Consider the following 20470-nt stretch of genomic DNA (forward strand, 5'->3'; position numbering starts at 1 on the left):
CTGGAAATTTTCTTCTCCCTCAATGATGCTTCACTCAATATGCTTTTCCTTCTTTGTTTTTACTTCATATTCATATTAGAATCTTCTCAAATAGTTGGTGGCCTTTGTCTGTACAACAAGCTGAGATGGAAACACTGAAAACCTGATTGAAAGCTCTCTGCACATCGAGGGCTTGCTGACAGTTCTCTGTAGGGACTCTGCTGGGTCATTCTGTTGAGGATATGCCCTCCCCTCCAATATCAGTATCTCCCAGTCTCTTCTCCTGGCCTGTCCAGATGTTCAAGAAAAGGCTCTAATCCTTGCAGGGAAGATAAAAGGCTGAGAGCCAAAGTCTCGACATTCAGTAACCTTTTACTTAATATCCTGATTTTAGGATTTTTGTTCCTACCCTCAATTGTGCCTGGTGTCCACAGACTCTCTATTTTACCCCCTCCAGAGAATTTACCTCCAGTTCTGCCATATGGGGAAGGGACAGTGGCTTGGGTGTGAGGAATGAGAAAAGAATCAGAAGCTCTAACTGCTTCTGGGGCCCCTAACATTCTTCTAGTCAGCTCCACCTTTCTGTTAGTCCTAGAGGTTCTTGGTGCTCCCAATTCTTGGCCTTTTTGAAAATTTCCACAGTGTAAACTTGGTGGCTTCTTAGTTTTACCCCTCAGGGAGCTCCTAAGGCAGCTGGTTTGGGTTGCCTAAGTCCCTCCTCACCTCTACATTTGCTTTCTAGTCCCCAATTGTACTGATGTTGCCTCCCCTTCTATCACTCTTTGTCCTTACAGGTGTTTGTCTTTTTCTTTTTTCTTTTTTAATCATTCTGGCCCTAGCTGGTTTGGCTCAGTGGATAGAGTGTCAGCCTGCGGACTGAAGGGTCCCAGGTTCAATTTCAGTCAAGGGTACATGCCTGGGTTGCAGGCTTAATCTCCAGTAGAGGATGTGCAGGAGGTAGCCAATCAATGATTCTCTCTCGTCATTGATGTTTCTATCTCTCTTTCCCTCTCCCTTCCTCTCTAAAATCAATAAAGATATATATTTTTAAAAAATCATTCTGGTGTCATTTTGGTGCAATTTCATGAATAACTTTAAAAATGTATTCAATCTGCTATCACTAGGAATCTCACAGTTTTAATTTTACACTTTTTAATTTTTTAAAAAATTTGAGATCATGTACATTTCTATATCTCACTTTTTCATATTTTCAAGAAATTAGGACCTCATTCTATAATCACTTTTGTTTAGCAAGGAGTTTTTCTCTCCCGACTCAATCTTCCAGGAAATCTCTTTAGTTTTTGAAAAGCACCAGAGCTAGTCAACCTAAAGCAGCGATTTTCAACCTTTTTCACCTCATGGCACACATAAACTAATTAATAAAATTCTGTGGCACATCAAAAATATATTTTTTGCCAATCTGACAAAAGACTAGGTATAATTTTGATTCAATCACACCGGACAACTATTATTGTGTTGTCTGTTATCATTTTTTAATTTGACAGTCTAAGGGAAAAGAGGTCAGTGCCCTTGATTAAACAGTCAGATATTGCATGCTTTACAAATTTTTGCAGCACACGGGGTGAAAAATCACTGACCTAAAGCATCAACTAATTACTTGACTCGTTAGCTCCACCGTGAGGCCCATGAGGGGAAAGGCGGCTGGCTGAAGAAATCATCTTACTATTAAACAATTGGCATTTGAGTATCTCTAACTCAAAGATGAATTCTGTCTTTAAACCCAAATTTATGCATCCACATGAGACCTCTAATGACGTCCATATGATTAATTCCAATGGTTGATGTCTATCATGGTCCTTCTCCTAAAAACATTTGGCCTTACAGAGGTAATCCTCCACTTTTTTTCCTCCTACTACACTGACCGTTCCTTCTCAGGCTCGTTTGCTACTCTTCCTCCTCCTAATTATTGTCATGCCTCAGGGCACAGGTTAGACTGTTAACCTCAATCTCATCACTAGATGATCTTCCCAGCTCTCACAGATTTAAATGCCATCTATATACAAATGACTCCCACATTTCTATTCCCACTCTGACATCACTATGTTAATGACTAATAGGCATTTTTAACTCAACCTGGCCAAAACAACTTGATTCCCAACTGCCCAATCCATTTCTCCCAGACTTGTCCTGATCAATAAACAGTACCACTGTCCACCCAGGTGCTGAAGTCAAAACCCAGGAGTCATTCTCAATTCCAGCCTTTCTTTCTTTCTTTTTTTTTTTAATTGATTTTAGAAAGAGAAGAGAAAAGAAAAAACAAGAGGGAGGGAAGGGGAAGAGGGAGAGAGAGAAATAAACACATCGATTTGTTGTTCCACATATTTATGCATTCATTGGCTGCTTGTTGTATGCAGCCTGCCCAGAAATCGAACCCACAACCTTGTTGTATCAGGATAATGTTCTAACCAACTGAGCTATTCAGCCAGGGCAATTCCTGACTTTCTTACTTCACATTAATACAGCAGCAGGTCTACTTGGCTCTCATCCAAAATATATCCCAAATCCACTCACTTCCCCATCACCATTTAGTGTAAGCTCTGACACCTCGGTTGTCTGCCACTTGCCTACCTGTGGCAGTCTTCTAAATGGTCCCTACCTCCACTCCCACTTTCTACAACCCATTCTCCATACTGCAGCACTAGTTGTCTTCTTAAAGGAAGAACTATATACTGTCATCCCCTGCATAAAACCAGATAGCTTCCCTTTTATTCCTAACTAGAGGCCCGGTGCACAAGATTTGTGCACTCGGGGAGGGGGCAGTTTCCCTCAGCCCAGCCAGCACCCTATCACAGTCTGGGAGCCCTTGGGGGATGTCCAACTGACGGCTTAGGCCTGCTCCCCGCAAACCATCAGTCAGACATCCTTAGGGATGCCATGGAGGTGGGAGAGGCTCCACCGCAGCCACTGCGCTCGCCAGCTGTAAGCTCAGCTTACCGGCGCTCCAGTTGTGGGATCACACTGACCACCAGGGGGCAGCTCCTGCATTGAGCATCTGCCCCCTAGTGGTCAGTGCATGTCATAGCAACCAGTCATTTCACCATTCGGTCAATTTGCATATTAGCCTTTTATTAGATTTACTAGAGGCCCAGTGCATGATTTAATCATGCACCTGGTGCACCAGCGGGCTGGCTGTCCGCCGGTGCACCAGGCCTTCCGAAAGCCTCCGGCGCGGCGGAGGCTTTCGAAAGGCCTTGTGCCGGAGCAGACAGCCGGCCAGCTCCCCCGCTTTGGCTTTTGATCGCGGGGGAGCTGGCCGGCTGTCCGCCGGTGCACCAGGCCTTCCGAAAGCCTCCGGCGCGGCGGAGGCTTTCGAAAGGCCTTGTGCCGGAGCAGACAGCCGGCCAGCTCCCCCGCTTTGGCTTTTGATCGCGGGGGAGCTGGCCGGCTGTCCGCCGGTGCACCAGGCCTTCCGAAAGCCTCCGGCGCAGCGGAGGCTTTCGAAAGGCCTTGTGCCGGAGCAGACAGCCGGCCAGCTCCCCCGCTTTGGCTTTTGATCGCGGGGGAGCTGGCCGGCTGTCCACCGGTGCACCAGGCCTTCCGAAAGCCTCCGGCGCAGCCATGGCACAGACGCTGAGCTCGCGGCGCCACTGGCGCCGCGAGCTCAGCGTCCTGCTGGCCCAATCAGCTACCCCGGCCACCCTGAGTCCCGCCCCCTGCGCCTCCTGCTGGCCCAATCGTGGGCGTAGCGGAGTGATGGTAATTTACATATTACCATTTTATTATGTAGGATTAGATAGGATAATAAAACCCTGACTCTTACCAACCATGGCCTTTAAAGATACAAATACTACTGTATGTCCTGGCCCCTACCTCACCCCTCCCACTTCCTCCCTTGCCCATTGGGCTCTACTCACACTGGCCTCGCTGACCTGCAAGGACATGAAGCTCATTTCTGCTTCAGAACTTTTGCACTGCCTGTTCCTTCTGCCTAAAATGCTCAATCCTACATGTCATTCGAGTCTCCAACTGAAGCCTCTTCCCTTGTGTGCCTTTCCCTGCCACCCACTCTTCTCTCATCTCACCCTAGTCATTCACCAACACCTCTGAGATAAGCATGCTCTTGGACTTGTACATACACCTATCTCTTAAAAATAACAAGTTACATGGCATGCTATAGTTATACAGGGTGGGGCAAAATTAGGTCTACAGTTGTTCCTATGGAAAATAAAACAATAATTAATTAATAATAAAACAAGAATAATTGTGTTTCATGTATTCACAACTGTAAGCCTACTTTTGCCCCACCCTGTATATCTGTAAATATTTCAACATCACCACACTGTCAAGTTCAATTAACTATTTGCTGACCACCTTCTATGAACTAGACAGTGTGGGAAACAAGATGGCCATGCCCTAACCTTCTTAAGTAAAGCTTCTCCAGTTCTTGGCCTGGTCATAATGATACCAGTATTTAAAAAGCATTGACAGAAATTTGGTAAAAACTCTTAAGATATTCTCTCCTAGCCCATCACTAACTTAATTACATTCTACACACTCACCATGTATAGAATGTGAATTCCCTCTCAGGGCTCACCTGCAGATGTCTACAGGGTAGTCCTGGGCACCAGGGTAACTTTGTTTTCCCTCCTTCAGGGGCACTGTTCACTCCCGCTTCACAGCATCCTTAGAATACTCGTCTTCAACCATCTCTCTAGTACGGGATGTCCCCATTGTTCCCTGAACATTGTGCACCTGTTCCACAGGGCCTGACACAACCCTCCTTTTTCTGTGCTTTCCCTCTGCCTCCAAAGGGAACAGAATGTCCCCAAACATAACTGCGCTCAAAGAGAGACAACTGAGACTCAGCCTTGAAAAGCAGAGCTGATCTGGTTTCCTTCTTAGTTGATGTAAAGACACAGACTCAAGGCCACTGGTTGTTAGAATGGTGGCCACAGGACAGAGGAAAGATTTACCTGTGGGGCCCTGTTTCTTCATCTATGAAATAAGTTAGAGGAGATGATTCCCAAAGGCCTTTTCGACCTCAGAGAAGAACCCTAATCTCAGCCCCATTAGGAGAGGGCTTCAGTGAACGCCAGCATTTTCTCCACGCGGGGCTCCACTGACACTCAGCTACTTCCCATTCCTAAGGCTCAGGCCCGACTCCAAATCATGAGGCCAAATATTCACTTTGGTTCACTCTAGACTATTGCAGACTGACAAACGTCACCACATCAACACCTACCTCCCTACCAAAACCAAACCATGATGTCCCCAGGTCTGGAGATCACTCCATGGTTGATAAGAACAGGTTTCACGCCCGGCTGCCATGGCTCAGAGGTTGAGCAATGACCTATGGATCAGGAGGTCACTGTTTGATTCCTGGTCAGTGCACATGCCCAGGTGTGGGGCAGGCAGGAGGCAGCTGATCAATGATTCTCTCTCATCACTGATGTTTCTATCTCTGTCTTCCTCGCCCTTCCTCCTTGAAATATATATATAGTATATACTAGAAGCCCAGTGCACAAAATTTATGCATGGGTAAGGTCCCTAGGCCTTGCTGGCGATCAGGGCCAATCAGGTTCCCCGCCTTCTCCTTCCCTCGCTCCCTCAGTGCCCTGCCACTGCCGCTGGTCGCCCGCCATGTTCCACACCACCTCCTGGTGGTCAGCGCATGTCATAGCGAGCGATTGATCTCCTGGTCTCCCAGTCAAACTCCCGAGGGGACACTTTGCATATTAGCCTTTTATATATATAGATACAGAACAGGTTTCACACCAGTCCTTCACAAGCCCTCTACTCCAAGTTTAATTTTCATGCTGAATAACAAAGTCTGTCCCATGTATACCTTAAAAATCAGAATGTTATTTTGGAAGTAAAATTATATGACACTCTTAGAAAAATAAAATGTAGATATGAATTCTTAAAAAGCAATAAAGTCAAAAGGCCAGGGAGCCACTGAAGACACCTAACTCTCCTGAGGCCTTTAGTCTTGGCCACATGTACCCTGACAACCCTACATGCAATCTTGGCTTTGCCTAGACCACTCTGCAAATACTTTCCTGTTGGAAAGATGGGGAGCAGGAGGCCTTGTTTCTTTCTAAATGGACTTAGCTCAGCTCACCATGGGGCAGACAGGATTTCAGAGGCTGCCAATCAACACTTCCTCCACATCCCTTCCCCAGACAACACTGTATACCAGCGATTTTCATCCTTTTTCATCTCATGTCACACAGACACTAATTACTAAAATTCTGCAGCACACCAAAAAATATATTTTTTGCTAGTCTGACAAAAAATAGGTGTCATTTTGATTCATTCATACTAGATGGCTATTGTGTTGCCTTGTAATCAATTTTTTTATTGAACAACCTAAGGGAAAAGAGGTCATTTTGCCCCTGACTAAATAGTCAGGTATTGCATGTATTAAAAATTCTTGCGGCACACCAGTATGCCTGCCATGGCACAGCAGTTGAAAATCGCTGCTTGATTAACCCAATTAACGTTTCTCCAGTGAACAAGGAACTTAATACATATGTGTCACACAATGGGTGAAGAAAGAGAGCAAACAAGTGTTTTTTTAATGTATAACTTCAATTATTCAAACAAGCTTATTATGTCTCACTGTGTAAAAATATTTTAATAAAGACGTCAGATAAATCCTTGCTAAATGAGAATTTAAAATCCTGCTTCAAGTACAAACATATATTAAGTACAAACATCCTTGCTCTCCAAACAGCCTAAGTACAGGATGGGGCACTTTCTAGTATGGGCATTAAAGCATTTGATCATGTATTTCATCTTTATGACTTTTTTCTAAAATATCACAAGTATATGCTTTGGGTTGGTTCTCTGTTCATTCCGTTTGCAGGGCAATTAAGATGTCCTTTTAATCTGAAAACTCATGTCCTTCAGCTTTGGGAGATTTTCTTGCATTATTTCTTTCATAATTTCCTTCCCTCAATTTTTGCTGTTCTCTCAATCAGAAACGCTTATCAGTCAGATATGCTGAAACTCTGAGAGTAATCCTTCTTACCATTCTTTCATATTTTCAGTATTTTTGCATTTTTGTTCTACTTTTCAACAACTTTGTTTTACTTTCCAAGATTTCTTCATCCATATCTTCCAACTTTTCTCTTCAATTTTATTTCACCAACCATATTTTAACTTCCAAGAGCTCTAATTATCTAATTTTTCCTTTTCCACAGCATCCTGTTCTTGTTTAGCAGACTTTATACCCCTTGAACTCTCAGTGAACACTAATAAGAATTTCTTCCAAACTAGTTTTTTCACTTAATTCACATACTTGGTTCACCAGGTGTTCTATTTATATGTCCATGATGTCCATCCACATGTCTGATCCTGCCCACCCAGGATAAAGGAAAACTGTACCACATGCAAATAGGCAATAATCAATTGCTTTTTTGACAATAATTACAACAAAGAAAGTACCTAAGTGCACAAGAAGTGAGCCAGCTTACCTTCATGGAATCAGAGTATAAAATATATTCCCTGAGCACAGGCAGAAAGTCTTCTGTCATGTCATCTGTCAGCTCTTCCAAGGCTGTGGAGCAGTTGCCGATGCATGCTGACACTCCCTCCAGGGGTTCGGCCAGCTCCCCCTCTAGCGCGCTCCACGTGGAGTACACAGGCCCATATTCTCTGAGCTCTACAAGGTACTCTAAAGTGGGAAGAGGAACCAATAAGCTTGGCTGGGCAGCAATCACTGGTATTACGGACTCAGTAACCAAGACGTGTTCACTCACCTGAGCATGCTCCTCTTTAAACACAACACCGCTTATAACAATTTTTTAATCTCTAAAAGCTGATGCTACAATCAGCTCCACCCCAAAATGAGCATGCCATGCCTCTGGGTAATGGGGATCATACTGCCTTCTTGGCAGGGGGAGGGGGGGGGGGAGTGGTAGAAACTACATCCATCAAATACTGAAAAAAATAACCCTCTCCTACCCACACAGTGAAGCAGTATTTTAACAGTGGTGGCAGAGTTTCCTATAGGTTTAGGGGGATGTGTGTGGTTGTGTGTTTTTTAAATCAGTCACAATGGAAAAATGGAATTTTAGGAAACATCTGATACAGGAAATGTGGTCTCACATAGGCAGACTCAGTCTTTCAGTCAGGGGTCACCCCACCCCCTGGTCCTTAGATGTGGACGGTATCTACAGCTAATTCCCAAACCTGCAGGCCCCACATGATACCATCCCAAACCTGCAGGCCCCACATGATACCATCGATCCCCATGATACCTGCAGGCCCCACATGATACCATTCTCATTTAGCATTGGTAAAGGAGAACTAAATCACAGGAACCAAGAAAAATGTTATTTCCCCTCACAAAGAAAACCTGGCACATCGTTGTCACCAGGATGCTTGCCATGACAACAAAACGTTGCTGCCATTTTTTAATTTTTTTTTAGCAACCAATGGGTGGCGACTATTGGAGAATCCTTTCCAATGTGCTTCATATCACTGCCAGCATGTTCAGTAATACTGTTCAGGTATGTTTGGCTCACATGTGTGTAAGACAAAAGGCCCCAACATTGTGGGATACAGAAAAGCAAGTGGCCACGAGAGGGTGGGGAGGAAGTGGAAGAACAGAAGGAAGAATAAAGAAAGGCCTCACAACTCCCCGGGCCAGGGAGAGCGGGTTTGAAATGCAGCAGGGCTCGTTCGGATCATAACTTCGGCAAGCACAGGTCACCATACTGTCCTTTTTTTTTTTTTAATTTCAGAGAGGAAAGGAGAGGGAGAGAGAGATAGAAACATCAACAATGAGAGAGAATCATTGATTGGCTGCCTCCTGCACTCCCGATACTGGGGATCAAGCCTGCAACCCAGGCATGTGCCCTGACTGGAAATTGAACCGTGACCTCCTGGTTCACAGATCGATGCTCAACCACTGAGCCATGCCAGCCGGGCCTTTTGTCCTTTTGAACCACCTTTCTGCCAGAAAAGATACCTGAGTTTGTTTTTAAACTACCATTCTTATTAATGAAGGGAAGTTGAGTCAGTATCTCCACTTCTAAAGCTAAAGTTAAGAAGGGGAAGTGGGAGAGCCTAGATGCTCAGAGGTGGTTGTTTGCCCCGGGGAAAGCAAACACTAGGCTGAAACACAGGGCAAAGGAGGGAGCACAAGGTTATACTCTGCTCACAACTACCTCTTCCCCTCCTTGTATTTACTTATTAGTTTTATAAGCAGAACTTGGCCTCGTTCCATCACTCCAGCACTTCCGCATTTTATTCTATTTAGCACACGACTGACATTTCTGCAAATGTGGCCCCTGGGCACGATCAAACTCGGGACAAAGAGCTCACCTATTTCTTCTTTGATGATCCGCTGGGCTATCCGATCTATGGTTCCCAGTTTAAGTGCAAACGTGTCTAAGTATTCGCCGATGGCTGCAAACTCCAGAGGCCGACTCCTCAGCTTGTAGCCTCCGGTGACATGCTTGACCGACTCGCCCACTCTGGTCAGCAGCGCCATCCCTTGCTTCTTGTAGGCATTCAGGTCCTAAGGATGACAGATGGACAAACTCAAAGGGCTCAATCACTCACACGGCCAGGACTCAGTAACCAACTCCTTCAGGCAGTTGCTCTGGGAAACGGGAGGACTCGGAAAATAAGGAGCTGAGTTAGAGGACCTAACCACATACACAAAGGTGTCCTCTCCTTGCCATCACTCCCACCAAGCTCATGGCCTGCCTTTCTAATCAGGTTCACTTACCTGAGCGTGCTCTCCTTTAAACAACACTGTGTTTCCAACATCATTTTTTAAAAACTTTTGACCAAAAACAAAAAGTCCCTTCCTCCCTTGCAAAATATCCTAAGTTGTCTTTCGAACCAAAATTCAAGGACTGAAATTCATTCCACTCATTTTATTTATATCTCAACCAAAGCCAAGTAAGTAGAGAGTAAAGGGTGGGAAGCCAGACATGGGGACAGAAAAGCCGGGGCTGGAAAACTCAGGGCAAGGGCGGCTGCTGTAACGAAACATCTCACGTTGGGCTTCTTGGTCAAGGCACACACGGGAAATACAGTGAGCAACGTAACCACTGCATCCCGGCTTAAAAATCACAGCAGTCTGCCGGGTAAAACAAGCTTCTTCCTATCGCTGAACTCTAAGAGGAGCTGGCAGTGTCTTAGGTTGTTCTATGTCCCTAACTTGAATGGTGCCTGTTCAAGAAGATAGAAGATGCAGGTGTCAGCCCTAACCGGTTTGGCTCAGTGGATAGAGCGTCGGCCTGTGGACTCAAGGGTCCTAGGTTCGATCCTGGTCAAGGGCATGTATCTTGGTTGCGGGCACATCCCCAGTAGGGGGTGTGCAGGAGGCAGCTTTTCTCTCCCATCGATATTTCTAACTCTCTCTCCCTCTCCCTTCCTCTCTGTAAAAAATCAATAAAATATATTTTTTTAAAAAAGATGCAGGTGTCTGTTCCTTCTGCCCACCCTCAGTACAAACAGAATGTTAATTCCTAGTCCACGGGGAGATAAGGGATCACTGCTTTCTGGTGACCCAGTCTGATGTAGGGACAGGGCAGAGAACAGGGAATCACAGTGAACACAGCTGTCCCATTTGACGCACAATCGTCGGCTTGGATCTCCATGGCTGAAGTGTAGACTCCTCCTGATTTCACTTCCTTCTCCTTCTTCATGCAGCCAGGGCCTTCACTTTTGCTCTTGATTCCACCCTTCCTTATCCACCCCTCCCCAACTACCCTTCCCCTCTCCTGTCTGTATTTTCAACTTCTATTCCTTCAGCATGTAAACTATACCCAAGGCTTGCCCATCTTACAAACAGCAGAAACCACCTCCAGCCCCCACCCTCTACTTCTTTCCTTGTTTTCAAAGTCTGGCTGCCTGAGAGAATGTTCTAGAGAACCCATTACCTGTTCTAACTTCAGACATTCTAGACCTCCCAAAAAATATCCTCATAAGCACCAGGCTTTCACAAGACCGTAAGTGAAGCCCTGGGATTCTCAGAATTGCTTCCACAGACAATATTGTTTGGGGTAAGGCTAGATCCAAAAGGGCTTCTTGAACTGCATGCGCTCTGGTTCGAGCAGAGCTTTGAAAGGGCAACCCCAGTTATCCGGGTTCATTAACATGCTGAACAGTTATTTATAGAACCTCTCTGACTGCTGCACCCATTCTGCCAACGATAAAAACACGGATTTGAACATAGTTGATACTGAGTGTCCCCTACCACTCCCAGCATTCCTGGCTGCTGCTTCAAGATGCTTCTAGTTTGTGATGAGATCATGTCATCACAAGGAGGATGCTTCTGCATTCACTGTGGCAGAACGTGCAAGTGGGTAATTTAAGAACAGGACTAAGTTTTTCCTGATGTGTTAACAGAAAAGGTGGGGTGCTGGGGAGACGAAGGGATGGGAATATGGGGAGTTGTTCTTTAATGGGTACAGTGTTTCAGTTCTGCAAGATGAAGAAGTTCTGGAGATCAGCTGTCCAACAATGTGAATATTTGTAACATTAATGAACTGTACATTTTCAAGTGGTTAAGAGAGTTAATTTTATGTTATATGTACTTTTCCATAATTAAAAAGAAAACATTGGGGTCATTTAGTGCATGTAGTTCGATAAGTAACACTGAATTAGGGCTAGACTTTGTTCTGCTTAAACAAACCAACTCCTCTTACTCACATGAATTTGGATTTTGATTAAGACATTTAAGAACTATTTTTTTTAATCATTGCATACCACCTAACCCACAGATAAATTACACACACACACACACACACACACACACACACACACTCTCACCTCACACACACACACACACCTTCCTATTTATTCTTCACACAGAATAAATCACCAGGGCCCAAAGAATAAATACCCCCTCCCCACCCCTTTACCTCTCTGTGTAATTAAAATGACTAAGCTTGAGGGCCCGCCTGGCCAGTGGACCTATAATTTGGGTGAATCAGTGAGTTGCACCTTGGAGAACAGGATGGATTTTACTTTGTATATAAGCTGAAAGAACTATATCTGGGGATCAGTTCACCAAAAAATACTTATTTAAAAATAACACAAGTTTGACCCGTTGGGGAAAAGGCAGCCTGGAAAGAGAGAAGATGAATGGGAATGTCATCGATGAGGCTAAAAGCCAACTTCGGTTTAAAAAAAAACAACAACAACCTCAAACACTAAAGGACGTTCCCATGTGATTTCCATTGTCTGGAATGACACCATCTCTAAAGACTTTAATGTCCACTAATGTTACCTGTAAATATTTCTCAATTTTTTGAGAAATATTTACAGGTAACATTAGTTTAAATGTTAATTGTTAACTAATGTTACTTGTAAATATTTGTGTTTAAAGAAATAGGAAGTGTTTAAAGAAACATTTCTCCCTGCTTTTGGCAAGTGAAAATATTCTAACTTCCTCTGCTGATGCAAGGGGCTGTTTCTCCTAAATTCTCTCACAGTAACCATGCTAATGCAAAGGGCACCAAAAACACAGGCTATTCAATGACACCCATGATAGCGAGCCATTCATGAAGGTGGCTTGTGAGAAATGGAAACAGCTTTTCAGAAAGGGCTGGAGAATGCTGTTTGGGGGAAGGAATATGAAAAAATCTGTCCTTACCTTAGCAGTAAGAAAAACATTAAAGTGTTCATTGAAAGAAAGTACAGGATGATCCGTAATTCTTTTTAGGAATTTATCCAAAGCTTTTCTTCTCGTCTCCACAAACTCTTCCGAAAAACGATCCACGACACCTTTCACCACAAACTTCTCAGGAAGCGGCTATGAAGACAGGAAGAAAAATATTCAGAGCAACTGATAAAATTGTGCAGAGAAAAACCACCAGGCTAGCAAATCATTCCTATGACCCATCTGCCCAAGAACAGTATTTCTTAACTGCTCAGATTTTTAAGAAGTCATCAACATAAACATTTTAAAAAATATATAGACAGAATTAATCAAAACTACCCTGTCCAGTTTTTAAATGCAAGGAATAAAACACTAGAGCATAGTTCCTGGATTACAGAAAACAGCCAGTCAGCATTTATCCAGTAAATCCAATAGTTAGTTACCTTCACATTGCTTGATGCACAAATGATATAATGAGAAAGTCAGAACAATATAAAATAGTCGAAGGCAGTGGTCGGCAAACTCATTAGTCAACAGAGCCAAATATCAACAGTACAATGATTGAAATTTCTTTTGAGAGCCAAATTTTTAAAACTTAAACTTCTTCTAACGCCACTTCTTCAAAATAGACTCGCCCAGGCTGTGGTATTTTGTGGAAGAGCCACACTCAAGGGGCCAAAGAGCCACATGTGGCTCGTGAGCCGCAGTTTGCCGACCACGGGTCTAAGGAAAGAAGGCAGATAACATCAACCACACAGAAATATATCCTATCTAATAAAAGAGTACTATGCAGATTGACCATCACTCCAACACACAAGATGGCTGCCCCCATGAGGTCAAAGATACTGCCCCCATGTGGACACAAGATGGCCAGCACAAGATGGCCAGCAGGGGAGGCCAGTTGGAAGGGACCAGGCCTGCAAGGGAGGGCAGTTGGGGGCAATCAAGCCTGCAGGGGAGGGCAGTAGGGGTGACCAGGCCAGCAGAGGAGGAAAGTTGGGGGTGATCGGGCCTGCAGGGGAGGGCAGTTAGGGGTGACCAGGCCTAAAGGGGAGGGCAGTTAGGGGCAAACACGCTGGCAGGGGGAGCAGTTAGGCATCAATCAGGCTGGCAGGGGAGTGGTTAGGGGGTGATCAGGCTGGTAGGCAGAAGCGGTTAGGGGCAATCAGGAAGGCAGGCAGGTGAGCAGTTGGGAGCCAGCAGTCCTGGATTGTGAGAGGGATGTCCCAGATTGGAGAGGGTGCAGGCTGGCCTGAGGGACACCCCCCCACCCCACCCCCGTGCACAAATTTCGTGCACCAGGCCTCTAGTTTAAATATAATAAGATTCTACTCCCAGCTCAAGAGGTAAAAGAATTTGGTGGATAGAGAAAAAAGTACATGTTATTTAAAAAATACCTTTCCTTCTCCCCCTTTTTGTTTAGGTTTATACTAAAAGGTTCTTTAAAACGTAACTTCCTTTACTTCCCTTACACAAACAAATTTCTCTATCATATTTTCTTTGAGCCAATATTGTGGGTAATTTCAAACTACCTGGCCACTGTAGGATCTCTGAGCTTTAACCTATTTCGGTAGTAGTTTGATCAAATTAAAAGGCCTTCCTCATTACTGCCACCACAGGGAAAGAGAGTATTTGCTAATGCACAATTTGAAATGTACTAGTTATGAAATATTAAAAGAGCATTTACATTAAAAAATGGGCAAGTGATCTGGTCAATATTTCTCCAAACAAGATAAACAAATGGCCCAATGAGCCCATGAAACGATGCTCAACATCATTAGTCATTAGAGACATACAAACCAAAACCACAATGAGATACGCTTTCCTACCCACTAGGATGGCCATAATCTTAAGAAGAAAGAAGAAGAAAAAACAAAACAAAACACCAAGTGCTTTCAAGGATGTGAAAAAATTGGAACCAGTATTTAAATCCACAACTTGTTCAAACTCCATAATATGGCCATAACGAGATGTTTTAAGTTATTAATCCTCGAGAACAAAACACACACACACACAAAACAACAACAGAAATAAGATACAGCAACAAGGACTTAGCCAACCCGAAGAAGGGGAATACTAAGACACTCAAGTGGAGCAGGAAAGACAAGAAGCAACCCAGATTGATAACACGAAACCTTAGAAAGACTTAGGAACTGGCAACATCAGCACCCCTGGAAATGAATACTTGGAAAAGCTTTGCAGAGCCAGAATGTTTTAGTTCTCGAGAGTCAAGACTCCGGCGCCGTGCCTCCTGGGATCATCTTTCACCTCTGCCAAAGTGCTTGACTTTGGTGAAGTTCTATAATCTCTTGGTACCTCAGTTTTTTCTTCTGTAAAAAATAGATAACAATAGTACCAACCTCATGAGGATTAAATTAGCTATGAGGTTGACTGTGCTTCAAACAGTTCCTGCCACTGAGCAGACACTTGACAGAAGTTTGTGTGTTTGGGGCTGTAGGAGTGGCTGCAACTTCAGGGGACTACTGTTCAGGTAAACCTTGAGTCGGTAAGAGTGTTTGGAGAAGAGGCGAAGAATTGAGGGATTTCTTTTTAACAGAGAAGGAGTTCTAGAGAACACAGTGGGAAAGGTTAGTAATAAAGGAAGAGCTCTTAGGGGAGGAGAGTCAGGAATAAAATGACGGAGTCGCATGGGGATAACATGTCCAAGTCAGAGGCCCACACTTGGGTAGAACGTTAGAAATGCATGACTAGCTCAGACACGGAGGCCACCCAGCCCAATGTTCCGGCAGCAGAGAAGCTGCCTTAATAGCGTATGTATGGTTGTCCTTTAGGATAATTCCTTTACTCTGCTCTATTCTTCTCTCATTCCCTTAGACAGCCATGCTCCTGAAACCCTACACTCAACTGCCAACATTTCATGCTAAGCAGCTTACCATCTCTCTGAACGTACAAGAGTAGCACATGGGAATCCCCTAACCATTTTGCTTCCTCCACAGAAACCCATCTACTGGGCACCACCCTCACCTCCATTCCTCAGATCCCTGTGGAGAACATGCTCCTTCTCATCCAGCTCTACACCCTGAGTCTACAAAAATATAGCTTGACCCAGCTGGTGGAGCGTCAACCTATGACCAGGGGGTCATGGTTCGATTCCCCGTCAGGGCACATGCCTGGGTTGTGGGCTCGATCTCCAGTGTAGGGCATGGAGGAGGCAGATGATCAATGATTCTCTCTCATCATTAATGTTTTTATCTCTCTCTCCCTCTCCTTTCCTCTCTGAAATCAATAAAAATATATATATATTTAAAAAAAAACAAACAAAAAACAGCACACACTTGCTAATGCTTTTGGTTAGAGTGTCATCCTGTGCACCAAAAGGCGGACGGTTCGGTTCCCAGTCAGGACACATACCCAGGTTAAGACACATACCCTGGTTGTGAGTTCGATCCCCGGTCAAGGTGCATAAGGAAACAACAGGTCAGTGTTTCTCTCTCACATCAACATTTTTCTCTCTCTTCCCTTCTTTTCTCTATGCAATTACGTGCTAACAAACACACACATCCAGCACACTTCTAGTTTTAAGTTGGCATTTTAAGAACGTCTGATTATTTCTTTCTGCTTTTAAAATTCCAAAGGCACAATGCAATATAAAAAAAGAGAAAAAGCAACCTAACCGGTTTGGCTCAGTGGATAGAGCATCGGCCTGCGGACTGAACGGTCCCAGGTTCGATTCTGGTCAAGGGCAGGTACCTTGGTTGCGGGCACATCCCCAGTAGGAGGTGTGCAGGAGGCAGCTAATTGATGTTTCTCTCTCATTGATGTTTCTAACTCTCTATCCCTCTCCCTTCCTCTCTGTAAAAAAATCAATAAAGTATTTTTTTTTTAAAAAAAAAGAGAAAAAGCTGTTGCAGCACCAGAAAATATACTGTTAACAGGACAGAGTTTGTTAAAGCCACAAAGCAGAAAAGCTTGGGTGGAGAGAAAAGTCAATCGATATCAACCATCTCAGGCAAAGGAAAGGTAGGCTCAGGAAGTAAGGGGTTGGGTTTCTCCAGTTGAGCCCCAGAAGCTGCCAAGTTCAGAGCCTAGAAACAAAGGCAGGCCTCAAGGCAGCCAATAGGGAAAGACAAAGGGTAGAACTTGGGTGCCTCCCCAGAACTTGGCTGACCGTTCACCTACAACTTCACATGACCCCACTGCAGCCCAGGCGGAGTGGGAACTTTATCTCCAGGCTCCTAACGTAAGCAGTAGAGTCTGAAAGCTCAAGAACTCTCACACGTTTTTAATCACAATTGACTTAAGTTGGCACAAACAAACAAAAATCAGAAACTCACCACTCTCCCCCCTAATCTTCCCACTGATTCAAAAGATTCTAAAGTTCATCTTGAAAAATAAAGCGTGCCCTGGTCACCCACTTGGATGGCAATAACCAAAAATAGATTATAACCAATGTTGAGGAAGATGTGGAGAAACTGGGATCCTCACACACTGTTGGCGGGAATGTAAAATGATGCAGCCGCCTTGGAAAACAGTCTGGCAGTTCCTCCCAAGGTTAAGCATAGAGTTACACATGATTTAGCAATTACACTCCTAGGGACACACCCAAGAAAACAAAAACTTGCATGTGAATGTTCGTAGCAACATTACTCATAATAGCAAAAAAGTGGAAACAAATCAAATGTCCATCAAAGGTGAGTAGATAGACAATATGTGGCATATCCACACAATCGAACGCTATTCAACAATAAAAAGAATGCAGTACTGATACATGCTACTACATTGATGAACCTTAAAAACATTATGCTAAGTGAAAAAAGTGACTCACAAAATACTACATAGCGTATAATTCTCCTTATATGAAATGTCCCGATTAGGCAATTCTATAGCAACAGAAAGTAGATTAGCGGTTGCCAGGCACTAGGGAAGACAAGGTTTGGAAGTGAAAGGAGTAGATTTCATTTGGGGATGATAAAATGGTTCTAAAATTGATTGTGCTGATGGGTGTACAACTTATGAATACACTAAAAGCCCATGACTTGTACATTTTAAATGGGTAAATTGTATGGTATAATAACTGTATCTCATTTTTGAAAAATAAACAAAAATTTATACAATGATTACATTGAGTAAAGTTTAGTGGGTCTCCATCTAACAATAAACTCTTCAGGGTGGGAGTCTCTTGTCTGTCTTATAAGCCCTCGCCTTCCCAAGGGTATAAAGATGATGCTTAGTAACAGGTAGACGCCTCCTAGCAAAGTTGCTGCAAAATGAATTTCCATAGGGGAAAATTTTTCTTGTTTCCAGTTTGACTTACCTGCTTCAGTCAGAGATGCTCTCCTATATTAAATCTCTCTGCAGCCTGGCTGGCGTGGCTCACTGGTTGAGCATCAGCCTATGAACCAGGAGGTCACGGTTCGATTCCCAGTTGGGGCACATGCCGGGTTGTGGGCTCGATCCCCAGTAGGGGGGACATGCAGGAAGCAGCTGATCAATGATTCTCTCTCATCATTGATGCTTCTATCTCTCTCTCCCGCTCCCTACCTCTCTGAAATCAATAAAAATAAATATTTTTTTAAAATCTCTCTTCAGCCCAGATATGTACTAAGAATTTATGAAGAAATTTAAGTTTCCACTTGCTTCTAAAACCCTTCCTCCTCACTGCTTCTACCCAGACCATAGGAAACCATACTTAAAGATACTCTGGATCATGCATGCTAAGCATTCCAGAGACTCTTCCATTCTCTTCCAGTTCAGGCTTCAATGCCTGCCCAGGAGTGCTACTATTTCACCAGCAGGGGTTGCTATCTAACCTTTGATGGTTAAGCACTAAACCTGAAATGCACTATCTGCCAGGAGATGGAGCACAACTCCCCTAAAGCACACACTGTGGGCTCCGCATAAAGAGCGACTTCCTTCCAAAGGGTACAGTATGGAAAGCGGGAGAAAACTAGAGTAACCGCAGTGGAGAAACCTGACAAGCACTACCTCAAGTCAGGGGATCAAGGTGAACATCAGCAGTGATACATACAGTGCAGAGTAGGGACCCTTGATAAGATGCAAGGAGAAAGGCACTTTACCTCTGTGCTTTTTCCTCCCCAAAACGCATTACCCTGGTCGAATCATGAGGAAAACATCAGCTACATCTCAGCTGAGGGGCACTGTACAAGATGCCTGAGCAGCACACCCCAAACTCCCAAGGTCATCAAAAACAAGGGAAGCCTGAGAAACATCACAGTCGAGAGGAGCCTAAGGAGACCTGAGGACTAAATGTAATGCAGTGTCCTGGAGGGGACCCTGGGACAGAAAAAGGACATTAGGCAAAAATGGGGAACCCAGAAATAAAGGGCTTTCGGGAAGCAATAATGCACCATGACTGGTTCGCTCACTGTGACAAATGCGCCATATTAAAGTGTTAATAAGCAAAACAGTGTGGGGTGTAGGAGAACTCACTGTACTATCCTTGCAATAATTCTGGAATTCTAAAACTGTTCTAAAATAAAGTCTATTTTTAAAAAAATTCGCTAGCTGCCAATTTTGCCAAATTAAGATTTTTTTTTAAAGATTCTATTTTAAGGAATAGTTCCAATGGTTTCAAAGCTATAGTTTTTTTCTTTGGGCACATTTTTAAGCGATTGTAAGACAGAAAAGCAAAACTCCAGGCTTGGAGAGCGGAAGGGTGGAGGAGGCGGGGGGTAGGGGTAGGGGTGGGGTAGGTCTCTGAGAAAGAACAGAGGCCCAGCCATCTCCCATCATTCCCATCACAGCACTAGCAACATGACTGCTTTTGCCTTGAAAACCACCAGAGTGTCACGTATATTCAGCCCTCCCCACCCATGTGTGGAAAAGAAGCGTTAGAAGCAGCAGTGGTAACAGGAAAATTGGTAGGGCTAAGAACTTATTCAACCAAGGTTATTACTGAAAGAGAAAGCCCCGCTGAAGAGGTTTATGACCTAAATTGGCCCTGAAGCCACCAAAACCCCAAGAAACATCTGGAATGTAAACAGCTATTACCTCTACACTAAAAATAAATGTAGTCAGAAAAGCACTCAATGAGTATGCTGATTTTAAGTAGTCTTTTCTGTTTTATTTACTCTGGTTCTGGTTTAAAATGTGCAGATATACGTAATAGATAAATATTATGCTGCTTAAATAAATAAAAGTAAGGTGGCTTTGGGTTTGTGTTTTTAAATGGAAAACTGGTGGAGTGGATCGTGTGCCAGATTGTTGCTCCCTGAATTACTACCCACGTCTAAAGAAAGCCCAGCAGCTGCGAGCGCAGGCAGCATTCTGCACCTGGTGGCAGCTGTCCAAACCTCAGGAACAGTGTCTCGGAAGGGGAAGCAGACTTTATAGGGGCAGCAAACGGGAACTAAAACTCTCCATACTTCAAAAATTGTCATAATGGAAGTGAAATAAGTCAGTTAGAGAAAGACGAGCATCACATAATCTCACTCATATGGGGAATCTAATTAACAAAATAAACTGATGAACGGAGTGGATCCAGAGACCTGGAAGCATGGAACAGAGTGCGGAATCTAGGAGGAAGGCGGGGGTGGGTGGGTAGTTGGGAGGTAATCAGCATAGACCTTGTACAAATGCATAGATGCATAACCCATGGACACAGACAATAGGGTGGTGAAGACCTGGGGCAGGGGCTGGGGGTGGGCTAGAGGGGGGTCAAAGGGGGGAAAAGGGGGGCATGTGTAATACTCTCAACAATAAAGATTTATTTTTTAAAAATTGTCATAATGGAAGTGAAGAACTACCCCATCCCACTCAAGAAACCGGCATACTATATAGCAAATCAGAAACCAAAACCCAGCCCTAGCTGGTTTGGCTCAGTGGATAGAGTGTTGGCCTGCGGACTGAAAGGTCCAGGGTTCAATTCCGGTCAAGGGCATATGCCCGGTTTTGGGCTCAATCCCCAGTGGCAGGGGGGGT

The 20470-nt window shown here is 44.1% G+C and overlaps 1 protein-coding gene across 1 annotated transcript in view; it reads right to left on the reverse strand.

The window, feature by feature from the left end:
* The window catches only part of SNX30 (sorting nexin family member 30), an 86868-nt gene that overhangs the window by 27532 nt on the left and 38866 nt on the right, over positions 1-20470 (reverse strand). Inside the window, exons 4-6 of the mRNA XM_079791057.1 lie at positions 12563-12721; positions 9274-9469; positions 7419-7618 (exon numbers count right to left, since the gene is read on the reverse strand). Coding sequence (XP_079647183.1) covers positions 7419-7618; positions 9274-9469; positions 12563-12721 — 555 coding nt within the window. The remainder of the gene's footprint in view (positions 1-7418; positions 7619-9273; positions 9470-12562; positions 12722-20470) is intronic.

The sequence above is a fragment of the Cnephaeus nilssonii genome (genome assembly GCF_951640355.1).
Source record: "Cnephaeus nilssonii genome assembly, chromosome: 14".
Classification (NCBI taxonomy): domain Eukaryota; kingdom Metazoa; phylum Chordata; class Mammalia; order Chiroptera; family Vespertilionidae; genus Cnephaeus; species Cnephaeus nilssonii.